The sequence below is a fragment of the Lemur catta genome, chromosome 6 (assembly GCF_020740605.2).
Source record: "Lemur catta isolate mLemCat1 chromosome 6, mLemCat1.pri, whole genome shotgun sequence".
NCBI classification, from domain to species: domain Eukaryota; kingdom Metazoa; phylum Chordata; class Mammalia; order Primates; family Lemuridae; genus Lemur; species Lemur catta.
The window spans coordinates 42,604,524-42,620,702 of NC_059133.1; the positions used below are offsets into that span (position 1 = coordinate 42,604,524).

At 37.6% G+C, this 16,179-nt stretch overlaps 1 protein-coding gene across 1 annotated transcript in view; it reads left to right on the plus strand.

Annotated features, from left to right (window-relative positions):
• Positions 1-15,871, plus strand: part of LOC123640528 — a 55,961-nt gene extending 40,090 nt beyond the window's left edge. The window contains exon 4 of the mRNA XM_045555149.1: positions 15,495-15,871. Within this exon, the coding sequence (XP_045411105.1) occupies positions 15,495-15,641 (147 nt within the window). The 3' untranslated portion in view covers positions 15,642-15,871. The remainder of the gene's footprint in view (positions 1-15,494) is intronic.
• Positions 15,872-16,179: the final 308 nt, after the last annotated feature.

The window sequence follows — 16,179 nt, forward strand, 5'->3', positions numbered from 1 at the left end:
CATTGGAATTAAATCTCCATAAGGATGTTTAGAATAGAAAAACTCAGCCTTCTTATGGGTTTATAAATTTCACCATCAGTCTGATGACCTTTATCAAAGCTTATCCTATTTTCCATATACCAGACAGTTCCTTAAGCTCAACTTTATAACCACCATATCAAAAACATTTGGGAATTTGAAAATTAAATGCTTATCAATTCCAAAAATGGGAAAGGCCACATGTGAAACTAATTTTACAGAAACCCATGGCAAGGAAATGGTTTAACCATAACATTAACAGATGCCCTCAGAGACTGTGCTGTGAGATGCTCCGTCTTTCTCCTTAGCTGGCATTTTCTCCCCATGTGGGTATCCCACCTCTCATTCCCTGCTAGGCCAACAGAGCTTCCTCTGTGGAGCTTCTTGATCACCATTAGTATACACTAGTTCTGTCCTACTCTGATTCTAGAACACAGGAGTCCATTTATTCAACAAATATTTGTTGAGCATTTTCATGTGTCAAGCACTGGTTTCAATTCTAGGGATCCAAAGCAAAAAGTCCCTGCTCTCTTTTATTCTAGTGGAGGAAGACGGACCATACACAAATACATGCATACCATTTCAGGCACTAAGTTCTAGAAAACAATTAAAAATGATAAAAATTTTAAATTAAATAGGGCAAGGGAATAGTTGTATGTAAACTAAACAAAGGTCTCCGTTTCCCCAGTCAGGGAAGAGGCTTCAGTTGTCTATGCTGTCTAGCCCACACATGGCATATAGTAGGAACTCGATAAACATCCATTACATTAAATATTCAGTAAGTGCTTTTTAATCATATGTTTTCTGTCTCATGTACCTTAACTTTACGGACTAGTCTACATTGTGCATTCCTTATGAAAAAAGACTGAATCTTATATTTATTTTTTAATTCCTAGAAAACATTACATAGAACTAGTCTTAGAGTGCTGCTGCTTGATAAATCTAAATCTGTGGGGTTTTCACATGTAAATATGAACATATATAAATAAGGTAGCTACATACATACAATAAGTGCAGGTCAGGGAGCACCTAATAAAAAAGTATTTCACACTAATGTAGACCTTCCCACAACATGTAAATAAGTATCTATACATTAAAGTGAACTTTCTATTTACCTGTATAATTTCTAAATTTTCTATCAACCTTTTGATTTATCCTTAATTGAAAGGCACTCAACTCTTTAGGTTTTGGTTGAACTGACTTGGTCTGTATCAAATAATTAAGTTCTACAGAATTTCATTTAAGAAAGCACTTCTTAAAGGAGTCTATTTATGTGTACTTGTAATTATGTTGAAAACTGAAAAAAAAAATCAGCATAGGAAATACATGCTTATGTATCCGTTTCCTAAGTTTGACTCTATTAAAAGTGGAGTTTGTGCATAAAATGGTATGCCGCCTTGTGGAATTAAAAAGAGATGCACTCACAGCACTGAGAATTTGCACTATGTCCTTTTGCCAGAAACTGTTGCAGTGTGGGTTTTATGAAACGGAAGATCTACAAAAACTTTATGAAAGGGGAGAGTTTTAACTTAAACCATGAAGTAAAAAAACATCAATAACTCAGAATGGGCACATAATGGGCAAAGGTTTTTAGTATGAGGAAGAAAAAATAAAAAAGAATGATTATTTAAATAGCAGAAAAGACAAAAAAAAAAAAAAAGAAGTTATGAGTTGAGATTAACCAAAATGTTTCTTGAGCACTTGACTTGCTTTGTGGCAATCTCTGTAAGAAGTGGTTGGGGAAGGACAGAAACATAAGAGTTCTTTTGCCATTAAGATGATAAATCATTTGGCAGAAAAGACTTGCACACAAGTCCGTGATCATGCAATGCCAGGTCTTGATGTAACAACTTTTCAGCCTCATTCTTAGTTGATAAACGTGTCTCCTATTTCTCAGAAAAGAGTAGAAGCCACCTCAGGGAAATTTACTCTACTTCCTGTCTTGGTCCTCATATCCATAAACATTTCTGCATCTGTATAACTTCTTTTCTCCTTCCCCCAAGTCCCAGAGAAATGATTATTCTATCCATTATAAGTCCTGTGCCCTCACCTGCTACATCAATTACTACCTTCACCCCAGAATCTTCAACCTCTTTCTTCACTAATATTTTTCTGTTAGTACATGAACATATGCTCACATCATAAAACAATGATAGCATTACTGTCTGGAGAATGGACACGCTTGAGGCTCTGACTCAGGGGGATGGGCGGGACATGGACAATGTATATAACCTGAGTTTTTGTACCCCCATGATGAGCTGAAATAAAAAATAATTAAAAAAAAACAAGAAACTTCTTTTAACCTTATGCCAGTTGTCAACCCTGGATGCATATTACAATCACCTGGGGATTGCTGAAAAAAATATTGATACCTGGGGCCCAGTTCAGATCAAGGAGATCAAAATCTTTGAGGGGTGCAGCCCAAATAGTGGTACTTTTTAAAGCTGCTTTACCGATTCTAACCATAGCTGGAGTTGACAAACATTGGCCTACAGGATCCTATATCTCATTCTCCTCTTTTCTTAACTGCAAGTCTTCTATAACTCTTTCTGTTTATTAAATTTTAAAGAATTTACAAACAGCTAATGGAGAAAGACATATTTAGATGATGGAATTGGCAGAAGATGGTAAAAGATTAGATGTCCTGGTATAAATCCCTGGTACTTATGCAACTAGTGCATAAGTCATTAGTGTCATTTATTTAAAATAAGAAATATTAGAAGAAAATCAGGTTGGTAGGGAAAAAAATCAAGGGTGAATTTTAGATGTATTGAGTTCAAAATGCCTATAAAACATGTATCTAAAAAAATAGGCAGTTACCAGTACTTAACTGGATATGTAGGCAGTTGACAGCTAAAACTGACCACGAACTTAGAACAACACCAATTTAAATATTCTCTTCAGCAAAACCAAGTAGCCAATATAAAGATATGGAGAAGGTGGACAATTAGACATGTGGCTTCATCCCGAAGTAATGGAAGGTCATGGGGTGAGATGCTGAAGATACTGAAGAGAGTGATTAAAATAATAGAATACAGAATGTAGGTGGGGGAGTGGGAGGGAATTACTTGAAATGCAGAGAAGTAGGAAATAAAAGAAAATATCAAATAGAGAATAAAGTGCCAAGAATCTAATAGGAGACTAGATGGTTTTCTATCCACAAGAGGCATTATCTTGAGATCAGAATAAATGCAGATAGGACTTTTGAGAGAAATAGTCCACTGAAGCTACAATGAGGTATATCTCCCTTTAGATGTTATACAGGTAACTCAAATTTAATCATTTAAAAATCAAATCCCACACATTTCTCCCTATCTTCCCTTCTGATGTTCTCTGCGTTGGGAAATATATCCACCCAGTTGCCCAAAGCATATAAAGTGACACTAGATATTCTCTCTCTCTCTTCATCTCTCCCTCTTTCCTCTCACTGCCTAAATCAAATCAAACACCAACCCCCAAATAATTCTAACTGGCATGCTCTTCACCATCCTAACTTCAACTGTAATAATTAGGGACTAATAATGTCTTGCCTTGTTTAGACCTATAGTCTCCAAACTGGCATCTCTAACTCTAGATGTGATCTGTTATGTCTTAAGTGGTTATTTTCATAGGCAAATGTCTTCATGTTACTCAAGTTCTTCAGTGGTTCACCATCAAACACTGCTTACCATGCCATACATAGCCCTTCCTCATCTTGTTCTTGAAAATATTAATATGTCCTATCTTACCCGCCTCTAAGCTCACTTTTGTTCTCTGTATTCCGTTTGACCTGAACTACTTATGTGGGGAATTCACCGTGCTCATTCTTACCTGCCCTTGTGTATACACCACTGGATCTCAGCCTGAAGTTGCCTATTCATTACTCACATCCCGGATAGATTAGATGCCTCTCTTCAATTCTCCCATTATTTCTTTCACACACCTTCACTGTAGCCATTACCATTGTCCTGTAATTGCAGGCATGTCTGTCTCCCTATCACATAAGATAATAATTAGATAGAGGGGTCATATCTTTTAGTCAATATATTTCTAGAGCCTGGTAGGGTGGCTGGCATGTAAATGTATGATAATATTTGTATTTGAATGAGCACACAAATCAGAATGAGTTCAAAGAATTGAGTCTTGAAGATTTTTTTTTTTAAAGTTAGTATGTTCTCTCCTAAGTAGTTCTAAACAGTGCCTGAAGAGATATAGCAAAAAAAAAAAAATATTGGGGTGTAAAAAGTGCTGCAGGCTGTAGGTGAAAATTTTCCTCTATTTACTATAAAGTGCACAGATTTTATTCTATTACAAGCAACTTCAGAAGATTGTCTCCAACTACCTCTAATAGTTTCAATTGTACAAAAAAAAAAAAAATCCCACTATAAGTAGGACACGGGGAAGTCACAAAACACCGTTGTTATTTGGAGGTTTTCATGCAGTGCTTTGTTGTTTAAATGGGATTTGGCCTAAAAGCGTTTACAAAATGATACCTTATATTGGTACAGTACTTTAAAGTTTCCAAACAGTTTTCACACCCTGTTTTTATTCGATATTCAAAGTATCTCAGTGAGGTAGTCAGGACAAAAGAGATCATCTTTTTATACACAGCAGAGGTTCTGAGAGGCTATGAGGTTTGCTTGAGGCTGACAGTTGCTGCGTGGTGGCACTGGAGCTGGGATATAGGACTTGGGGCTGCTAAGCTCGTATTCTTTCTCTGCACCCTGGCTGCCTCTTTGGTGTCTCTGTCTACAGGGCAAGTAGAGCTATGGGCTGTTAGTCACTCCCCAGCTCAGTCTGCATTCCTGCAGCGCTGCCCCTGGTCCCAAGGTCACCTGTCAGCGTCAAGACCATGGATGTTGTAGGATTTCCTTCATTTCCCAAGTGCTTTCCCTTGACAGCTTTCCCAGCCACACTAGCTGAGGCCAGAGCTGCCAGCCCTAGTCATTGGCACCAGCAAACCCTGTCACCAACCCATATGATGATTACTGCTCTCAGGTTTGTGTTGTATCTGAGCTTCAGTCCTGCATGGCTTCATCTTCTTGGATGTAAAACAACCATCGCGACAATTAAGAAAAAAAAATAAGAATAAACTGAAACTCTTTAATTCTGCAAAGAAAGCTAGAATATTTATTGTACCATTCATGGAAGAATTCTCTTAGCCCACATTTCTCTACACCAGACTAAATTCAGCAGCAGATGTGTTTTGTTTGGATTTCACAGTGCTTTAAAAAGCACTTAGAATTTGAAAGACTTTAGGCAAAGTATGCATGCTTCAATTTGCCACGGGCACCCCATCGTGTCATTTGTTTTACATTTCTGGCCCCAGAAGACATTTGAGTTTATGAGCATTGCCTATATTAATATACGTCATTGGGTAAAAAAAAAAAAATAATGGCTAATATATCTATCGAGCACCTTCTTTGTACCAAGCACTGTTTTCAAAACTTTACAAATATTAGTTCACTTAACCCTCACAACAAACTCTTAACAGGTAGGTAACTCTTCCTGCTGGGTATTACCTCATCATCCCCAAATGAGGAAATAAAGGGACTGAGAGTTAAGTAACTTGCCCAATCACACAGTTTGTAAGTGGCAGAGCTGGAATTCAGACCCAGGCAGTCTGGATACAGAGCCAAGCTCTACACCTCGGTACCTGGATACAATATCAGCTTTTGCGTGATCCATAAAGGGAAACAGAAAATTGATCATTGGCATCAGAGGAGGTCAAAAAATAGTTCTTTTAAACGAAAAGAGAACTCGGGAACCTTTGGATAAATGAAGTAAGAATGCCATGTTTGCATATGCAACATTGCACTTTTTTGGACACTGAAGGCTCTGAGGGCCTAACGAAGTACCTATTGCTTCAGTCAAAAAGAGAAAAAGGGCACATGGCATAGAGTGGCCTTGTGAAATATGCTGAATGTAGTGTGTCTCATTGTGATACTTTGATTTTGCAAAAATGTAGATTAATAAATTATGTTAGCTGGAGCAGCTAGCTTTGCTCTGTGTTTTCCTTCTTAGCAAGTTTGCTCTTCTTTGCCAGCCCTTAATATTGCTCAGTGTCACACAAGAGCTGATTGCGATGCCCAAGAAACCCTTGGCAGTCAAGCCAGGGAACTGTTTGCTATCATGGGAAGAGAAAGGAAGAGAAAGTGATCCTTTCCCCAATAGGTGGCTTTGAAATAATTGTTATCTCACTTGTATGCAATTTTAGACTGGGAAAGAAGAGGTATGATTCAGATGTTTCTAAATGTTAAGGTTTGATGGAACACTATTCTAAGTCTGATAACAATAATAATAATGATAACAATGATGACATTTTAGTTACTGAACACTCGGAGGTTTGTGGTTGAATTAGCCATACATATATACGTAAAATCTTCCACTTTTTGGCACACAGAAAGTAAAGAGTAGAAACACTCTGGCATTCTTGGAATTTTATACTCCTTATCTTTCCCACTTGTTGATCTGTGGTAAATTTTTTTCACAAACAAATGTGACTGAAGTTTTTCATCTTTGTTAGGGCATTGCTGGAGGACGTGGGTCCCGCAAGCCTGGGGTCCTAGGGCTGCCAGTGCCAAGTTAGAAGTGGCGAAGCCAGAGACAGGATGGAGAGCCATCATGCCCTGGGGTGAGCACAATAGGACTCCAGAACCCAGTACAAGGAGCAGAAGTATATTTGGGGCCGGGACAATATCGCATGTCAGGTCAGAGACCAAGGCTGAGCGAAGATGAATGGGAAGGCCAGAAACCACAGACAAATCCAAGAAGAGAGGGGATGTCGTCATGCAAGCGTCCGAGGCAGTACTGCTTAATAGTTAAAAGTTTGTGCTTCACAGTCAAATCTGAAGTCCCATTTTCTTTCTCATTAGTTGTGTGCGTGACCTTATGTGTATTTTTAAGCAGAATGTGCAGTAGCTAAGTACAGGATTATGCAATCAGGTTGTGTAAATTTGAACCCTGTTTTCCTACTACCAACCATATAATGACATGAGCAGATTATTTAATTATTGGATGCTTTAGCCCTAAAGCTGGTAATTATAGCAGAACCTTCCTTATAGGGTAGTATGTGAGGATTGAGTGAATTAATATATGAAAAGCCCTTAGCACAGTAATTACAGATAATAACCACAAATAATTGTTATTCTCATTATTAATAATCTCTTTTGTGTTTCTGCTCCTCCTCTATAAAGTGAAAGTCATAACACTAACCTCAGAGGATTGTACTAAGAAATAAATGAGATAAAGGGTGGAGGCATCTAGCCCCTGAATGGTAGTCACCATTATTATAAGGCACAGAAGGTGGAAATTGACTATGGTAATCTCTCATGAGAACAAAACATCTTTTGAAAACCCCAAGATCCTGCCCATAAATCATAAGGCAAATATACCAAGCCCAGCACCTGACAGCAGCTTCTCACCTCTCTCATCATGTTGAACACAATATCAGAAAATAAAAGAAATGACGTGGATGAAAATGTAAAGCCTAAATTCAATCTGTGCTTTGTATGAATAAGAACAGAGAGGCCCAGAAAAAGAAGGTAATTTGCTCAATGTCACATGGCTAGTTTGCTACAAAGCTGATGCTTGACTGTTACTTGGACTCCTAATCTATTATCTACTGCTCTATACCACGCTAATGTTGCCTCTTCTAAATTCTCACAGTCTATCTGGTGCCTCCTCTGGGACTGATTTAAGCTCCACGAAAGGGCTTAGCTTAACTTCAGTATAGAATCAGCCTCTCCTGAGAAGGGACTCAATTGCTGTTTGCTGAGTGTTGAGTATTCTGATAGTAACCAGAATATAAAAAGAAATAATATAATATGAATCAGGGAAATGTTATGTTACCAGTGCAGAAACTAGGTCATAGTCGCAGTTAACTATGCCACTTTTTGACATACTTTTAACACCAATTTTCTTTTATGAATTTTTGCGTTTTAAATTTGTTCTTTTGTAATTCTTTCTAATTTATTTTTGATCTCCTTAACATATCATGTATAGCACATTGAGTTCACACTGGGGCTTAAGTTAATATTTGCTGAATAGATAATTTAAATAATTGATTTGTCACTGATTCATTTTTCCAACCCCTTACATCTTCCTGTTCTCATATTTGCTAAGTACCTTTGGATTTTTGCTTGAAAAATGTTTAATGCATCCAGTCAGATCAGGTAAATTTAATCTTCCCCACACCCTTCAGTTCCCTTCCGCTCACCCACCCATGCACTCATACACCACCTCCTTCCTTCTAGAGCAATTCTTTCACTGAAGGATTTAGTACCACAGTCAGCTTTGAAGTCTAAACATGAGTAATATTCCCAGAACAATGGTACTGAAGCAGGTGATCAAGTACAAAATATTTGAAAAAATAATAAAGAGAAAGTGAAAAGTAGAATTGAAAAAAATGAAAATGTTAATTTACTCAAACATTTAATTCTCCCAACTAGATTTTTCTTTCTTCTCTATTTGGCACATAATAATAAAATAGTATTTCATCAATTCCAAGGCATACTTTTTTTTTCACATTTCAACATCTGTAACATAAGGATGCATTTAAAAATTAATGACATCTTACATTCATAACAGGAATATTTTTCTATCACAGCAATACAGAAAAGAAATCATTTTGTAATGGAGTGTTGTCTTCAATGTGATGAAATATAGCAATAGCAATATTAGCAAGTATTGTGTACCAGTCATTTTCATAAGGACTTTATACATATTAACTTCTGTAATCTTCACAAAACACCTACATGATGGGTTCTCTCATTCCCCCTCTTTTCAGATTAGAGAAACAAGGGGAGATTAGTAGTTAAATGGGTTGCTTAAAGTCCCAAATCTAGTAAGTAATGGGACTGGTATATGAACCCAGACTCCTTCCCAGGGCTGTGCTCTTAACCTCTACCTCTGCAGTCTCCCACCCCCTGGCTGCAGATCAGTACCGATCTGTGGAAAAACTGTCTTTCATGAAACTTAGGAAAACTGGGGGCGGGGGGGGGGGGGGGGTGGTGAGCACGGCAGGAGGTGAGCAGCAAGCCAGCTAGTGTATTTACAGCCTCTCCCCAACACCCGCATCACTGCCTGAGCTCCTCCTCCCCCGACTCCTGACCCCCTACACACACCCTCCCTGGAAAAATTGTCTTTCGTGAAACTGGTCCTTGGTGCCAAAAATGTTGGGGACCACTGCACCTTATACATTTCTCTGGTTTTACCATGTTAAGACTTTGGATGCTCTTCTTGTTCCTATGGCCTGGTTTGTCTTTTAGAATATTTCCCCATCTTCTGTGAAATCACTGGAATATCTATTTTTATTCTCACTATTATTTGTGTTTGTGGGTCTGGATATTTTACCAGAGGGTCATTATTACAGTCAGTATTTAAAAGAACCTTCTCTGGAACCAGAAACTAACTGGTTTCAAATACTGACTTTGCCACTTACCAGCCCTGTCACCTTGGGCAAACTATCTAACTCCCTTTAATAAATAGATATTTATCTTTTTAAAGTCCACCTTATAAGGTTATAATGAGAATTAAACCAAATCACTTATGTATAAGGTGTTTAGAACAATAACTGAATATAATGAATGCCAAAAAAATGTTGGCTATCATTTGTGAAATCACAGTATATGGGACTGAAGTGAAAGGGAAGGGAACGAAGCAAAAAAATGTTAGAAGAAAACACTTGAAAAGTTAGCGACTGATTAACTTATTTATACATTTAACAAAATATGCATTGAGGTTGTATTTTGTACAAAGCAATGTAGGAACAGCGTCTTCCTTCTTATAGCTGGGTCTAGAGAAGGAAGGGACCTTGCAAAATGTCTTTGTGTTCTACATTGGGCCTGGCACTCAATGAATGCAGGAGAGGGAAGGGTATGTCAGTTCTTATTCCCCAAAAGAATAGAGAGGCACAGACGGAGCTCTAGGGTCTCGAAGAAGGGCGGAATTACTCCTAGCTAAAATAGATTTGAAGAGATTAACTCACCAACTATTTAAGTGTCTACAACATACTGTATTCAGGATACAGAGAATAAAATAGTAGTTCTGCTTTCAAGAATGGTGCTTTTAATACTTAGTTTTTATTTAGACGTAGAAATAAATGATGGGGAAACATCACGAATGAGTTAAGTGGTCATTCGAGTCGGGAGAGTTGGATTCAGATTATTTTTCCAGGGAAGCTGGCTCTGAAGTGCTGCACTGTTGCTTTTTCTGAAATGGATTCAAAATTACTTTTTTTCACACAGAGAAATTTGTCAATACAATTAAATTTGAATTTGAATTAATTTCAGATTTATGAGAACTATTTCAAATGAATAGTTTGGTAAAGACTCAAATAAAACAATTGCATTTATAGTTTGGGCAGTTGGGTGTTTTCTGTTTGTTTGCTTGTTTGTATACCATTCCCTCTGCTGAATTATTTGGCTAAAAAGAAAAGATCTAACTTGTTAGCCAACAAAGTCACATGCTTATGGTTTATAAGCAGAAGCAAATTCATCCTCAGAGATCCTAATTTGAATTAATTAAAGAAAAATGACCAAAAAGGCATTCATTAAGTCTATATTAAAGGGCCAGATGAAACAATAATCTTAAATCACTTGATCTTGAATAATTTTTGTACATTGTCAACTACATGCTATTGTAGATTGATAGATCGGTTTTTTTCATGGAAAAATCAATGGAAATGTCCTTTCACAATAGCAACAAAGAAAATAAAATACCTAGGAATATATTTAACTAAGGAGGGGAAAGACCTCTACAGGGAGAACTACGAAACACTGAGGAAAGAAATCGCAGAGGATGTAAACAAATGGAAAAACATATCGTGCTCATGGATGTCAAAACATATTTAAAATTAGAATTTGAAAACAAAACCCCCTTCCCTTTTGCTTATTTCATCCACCAGATGTCCCTCTTCTCAAACTTGGTGATGTGTTACTATGAGTAAGTGCCATGCTATGGTAAAGAAAGAAACTGGTAGTTGTGTTGGAAAAAAAATCCACTGTCAATCCCAACTCTTATTTTTGGCAACTGCAAAATGACAAAATCTTAGCAGCTAAGTCTAAACATTCTTTACAAACTCGGATTCCCTCCAACCCTTACTTGCTGAGTGGCTATCCGGCCTATTCTTAAAAACGCCCTTCAGTGGGAAAGCCACTCCCATCTGAAGCAGGAGGTCTATTGCTGGTCAGCTCTGCCTGTTGAAAATTTCTTATGTGAGTCAGAAATTTCTCTCTTAGACCTATCCCCCACTGTTTGAATTTCTGCCTTTGGAAAGTATGTAAGTCATACCTAATACATTTATTCCAAATAATAGTCATCCAAATAATTCAACAGTTAATAAATTCCACCTACGTCTTCTCTTCTCCAAGCTAAATATGTTATGTCCCCAAAGTTTGCTGATTAGCCAATTGTTTGGAATAAAGGGCATATTTTCATATAAACACAACATTATAAATGGTGATTAGGGACGTAGGCTAGATCAAAAAAGCTTATTGAACTTATATCAAGATGAAGTAGTCAGAAATTATCTATATTAAATAAGTATTTATGAAATACCTAATTAATAATTCCCAATGGAGGTTATTTAATGTGTTAATTGCATTTGATTGAGTGGCATTACATAGAAATTTACTAGAAGTTATTTTTCCAGATTCAAATCATAATTCTAAATATCTATCACATACTCTGCCCCAGTGTTTTGGTGTAGCTGTAAGTAATCTGAATTGTAAATGATTATTGTATATTGTTCAGAATCTTTTGAGTAACCAAATGGCATTCAAAGTACATTTCCATTCCTAAATTATCAGATAATTCTCTAATCTGATTGTTACAATTTAATATTCATTAATCTGCATGAACACAGATGAGCGTATAAATATCCAGCAGGAATAATACTAAGAGAATGAAATTTGGTCAGAGAACCGGGTAATTATTGCAAATGGAGATTACTCAGCGCTAGTACAGCTGTCTACACACCAAGTCATTATATTCTATTTTTAGGGTTGTTTGATGGTTGGGTTAGGCCTATACTGAGTCAATATCTGAACTCTAAGTTAATTTTAACAGACATTCCTCCCATTATATGTAATATGAGTGTATGGACATTTTTTGTAACTCATTAATGACTCTCATGACACATAGTTTTAGGTAATAATAGATTATGATCATGTCCATATGAAATGATTTTCTCTTCAGAACCTCAGGGACAAGACGAAGGGGATACTCCAAAATCAACTGAGCGCAAATTGTTTTCACAGAAAATCATTATGTTTATGCAAATCAAGTAACACAAATTATATGTTATAACTATTCCTAAACTATTTTTAACTAAAAAAATAAAATAAATACTTCCTAAAATGAAAATTCAGCCAACTTTCCGAGTCCTACTGAGTCTTTTTGGAACCTCCAGGTGTCCCTCTGGCCCTTAGGGCCACAAGAGTTGGAAATTCAAAAATTCTTTGTTTCTAAGCATTAGGGTTGTAGAAGAATCAAACTCAAAGCCCATTACTGACAACTTCCATTAATTGGCATTTCCTCTTTTGGTGAGGAAGGAACAAGACAGGATCTTTAAACTTGGTTAAAATGGAGAGTTGAAAAGAAGAGTATGGCTCACCCAGTCATTACAGACTTTAACCACAGCAAATTGAAGGAGGTGGTGATTGTGCAGCTATAGCCCTGAGACCTCATATTTTAGGATGTAAATTTATCAGCCATCTGAAATACCAGCACCAATCAGACTGACCATATTATAATCTATATTAACTTTTATAGAGGATATGTTGGACCAAATGTTTTGATTATGTTTGTGATTTGAACATAACTTTAATGCATTGATAATAAATAATAATGTGCTGACAATTAATGAGCAGCTACACCAAGCCAGGCAGAGTGTTTTAAGCACATTACGTGTGTTGCATTTAATCCTCACAACACTCCTGTGATATAGGCACCATTGTTTTACCAATTTCATAGCTGCATAAACTGTGGCAGAGCAAGGTCTCTTGCCCAGACTTTTGCACTTAACATCCCAGTTCTCAGGTCAGGTGTTTATTTGCCACTTCCCTCAAAGCAGAAAAGTTTGTCTTACATCACCGGGTTTTACAATATGCCAGGCACTGGGTGCAAGACACCTAAATGCATCAGTAAAGATCTTCATTGCATGGGCCCAGTGCGGTGGCTCACGTGTGTAATCTTAGCACTCTGGGAGGCCGAGGTGGGAGGATCGCTTTAGCTCAGGAGTTCCAGACCAGCCTGAGCAAGAGAGAGACTAGTCTCTACTAAAAATAGAAACATTAGCCGGGCGTGGTGGCACCCGAGCTACTTGGGAGGCTGAGGCAGGAGAATTGCTTGAGCCCAGGAGTCTGAGGTTGCTGTGAGCTAGGCTGATGCCGTGGCACTCTAGTCCAGGTGACAAAGTGAGACTCTGTCTCAAAAAAAAAAAAAAATTTCATGCCAGGAGTTTACAAAGTGGATGGAGGGGGAGGGAAGGGGCGAACGCATAAGTAAGTTCGGTGCAGGGAAATGTGCTGGGACAAGTAGAAGGAGATGTGGGGAGACTGAGGAGAAATAGATGCCTGTCTGAGTCCATTCAGGCTGCTATAACAAAATACACTAAACTGGGTACCTTTTAAACAATGAAAAAATTATTTCTTACATTTCTAAAGCCTGGGTAGTCTATGATCAAGGCTCCAGTAGGTTCAGTGTCTTGTGAGGACTCACGCTCTGGTTCCTAAGTGGTGCTTTCTCACTGCATCCTTGCAGTGTAGAAGGAGGCAGACAAGCTCCCTCTGACCTCTTTTATAAGGAGACTAATCCCATAATTGCCTCCTAAAGTCCCCATCTTCTAACACTATCACCTGGGGGGTTAGGATTTCAATACATGAATTTTGAGAGGACACAAACGTTCAGACAATAGCAATGCTCTCATATGCTTTCTTCTTCACAGCTAAAATAACCATTTCTTAAGATGAACAAGTGAGTCTTAAGTGCCTACGTATGCCAGGTGCCTGTGCTCGGAGCTCCATACTTCCTCTGCGCCATGTCTGGTTACGATACCAGTTCACCTCCAAGGTGTTCATAAACCACAATTTTACTGGTCTTTCTGAAAAGCTTCCTATTCATTTTTCTTGTATGTAATCTCATAATGTAGTCCTTGAATGGACCTAAAGCCTTTTTCTGGTTTCTAGCAAGTGAAAAGAAATGTTTCCTCTCTCATTTCTTTCCATTTCAGTTAACCATGGCAATATTCTTCAAACTAACTTATTTGTTTGCTGCTGTGCTATTTAGATTCTTTAAACAGTTGGGGATTGTTATCCTATACCCTTTACTTGTTGCTTAGTTGGGATAATATACCAAATTTCACTGTCCATTTATTTTCCATTGTTAGTCTGTATTTTATTTCATTTTGTTGTTTTTTAGTATTGAAATTGCTTTTCTTCTCCCATCTCACTGAAGTACTCACGTTAACACTCTAAAACAACTTGTCACAAACCAAACTCAGGGCACTTGGGTGCAGGGAAGGCAGGCTCATGACCTTATTCCAGAAAATCCTAGACAAACTAGATCACCAAACATAAGTGATAGTAACTCCACAGAGCAAGATGCAGAATTAAGGGAATTTTTCTCCCTTCTTTCTGGACTCTCCACTTTTCTCTTAATTTCTCAGGCTACAGTCATAATTCATATGGTCATGTATATAACTACTGGGCACAAAGTACATCACCAGAACTCCAGCCTTTCTGGAGTATTTGAGCCAATGAAGACCCAGAATTCATGATGTGGTTGACACAGGTCTTTCTATTTATTTATTTATTTATTTGTGACAGGGTCTCACGCTTTCCCTGGAATGCAATGGCATGATAATAGCTCATTACAACCTCGAACTTCTAGACTCAAGCCATCCTCCCACCTCAGCCTCCAGAATATCTGGGACTACAGGCATGCACCACCATGCCTGGCTTATTTTTTTTTACTTTATTTCTTGTAGAGATAGGGTCTTGCTATGTTGCCCAGGCTGATCTTGAACTCTTGGCTTCAAACATCCCTCCTACCTTGACCTCCCAAAGTGTTGGTTTTATAGGTGTAAGCCACTGTGCCCAGCAAGGTAGTTCTTAAAGAAAATAATATGCTTTTTAGGTTAATGAAAAAATGTGAGGGAGGTGGTAGAAGGAGGGAGAAAGAGAGAGATGATTAATTCAGGAAGAATACAGGAGTCATCCTAAAGGGATTTAAAAAAAGGTACTCTAAATGTCACTGCTCTAAACTGGTAGAGAAATCCTTTCTAAATGTGTCCTACTGTGACTCTGACTTTTCAGTCTTTTCTTTTAAATGATACAAATTAGTGAGGCTCTGTCCAATGCAATCCCTAGTATGGTTCGATATTATTACTTTCCTTTTTTTTTTTTTTTTTGGTTTGTTTTTTGAACCAAGGTAAGTGCCTCCAAATATTTCCTCTTGTTTATATAATATTAATACTTATGATCTTTGTGTTTTAGGGTGAATTTCCTGTGTACACCTATAAGCTTCTTTCTGCCTCCACTATTATAGTCCATCGGCTCCCACCCACCACTGACGATGCCTTCCTAGAAGGAAGTGAACATCTGGAATCTCCCAAGATCTGCTTTCATAGTCTTCAGAGTTAGCTTTAACAGGAGCCCAAACCAACTGCGTTCACTTCAGCGGTCCCCTTGCTGCCCTTCCAAAGACTGTCCTCACTTCTACCTCTTTGCCTTTGTTTGTCCCATGTGCCTTCACACACCTGATCCTTACGTCCAAATCTTCCTTCTTCTGTGTCCATCTCAAATCCAGTCTCCTTTTTGAAACTTTGTCCGATTCCAGCAGCCCACACAAATTCTCCCTTACACATCCTTTTATTGTACTTAGAAAATATACCCCAGATTTTGGTCCTCAATGTATTATCTGTTCTTTTTTCATATTGTTCTTTTGATCTTATCCTTGACTAAATCTAATGCCTTGAGAATATGAAGCATGACTTATATTTCTCTGGTATTTCCCTACCATACCTAGTACAATACTAGGCATACATTGTATATATAAATTATATTGGCTTTTTACTTTCTATAAGTATTTGCTTACTTTTACTCTTTCCACAGTACCCAATTGAAATCTATTGGAATTTTTAAATGATGAAGCTTAAAATTAAACTAAAACAATCTCATA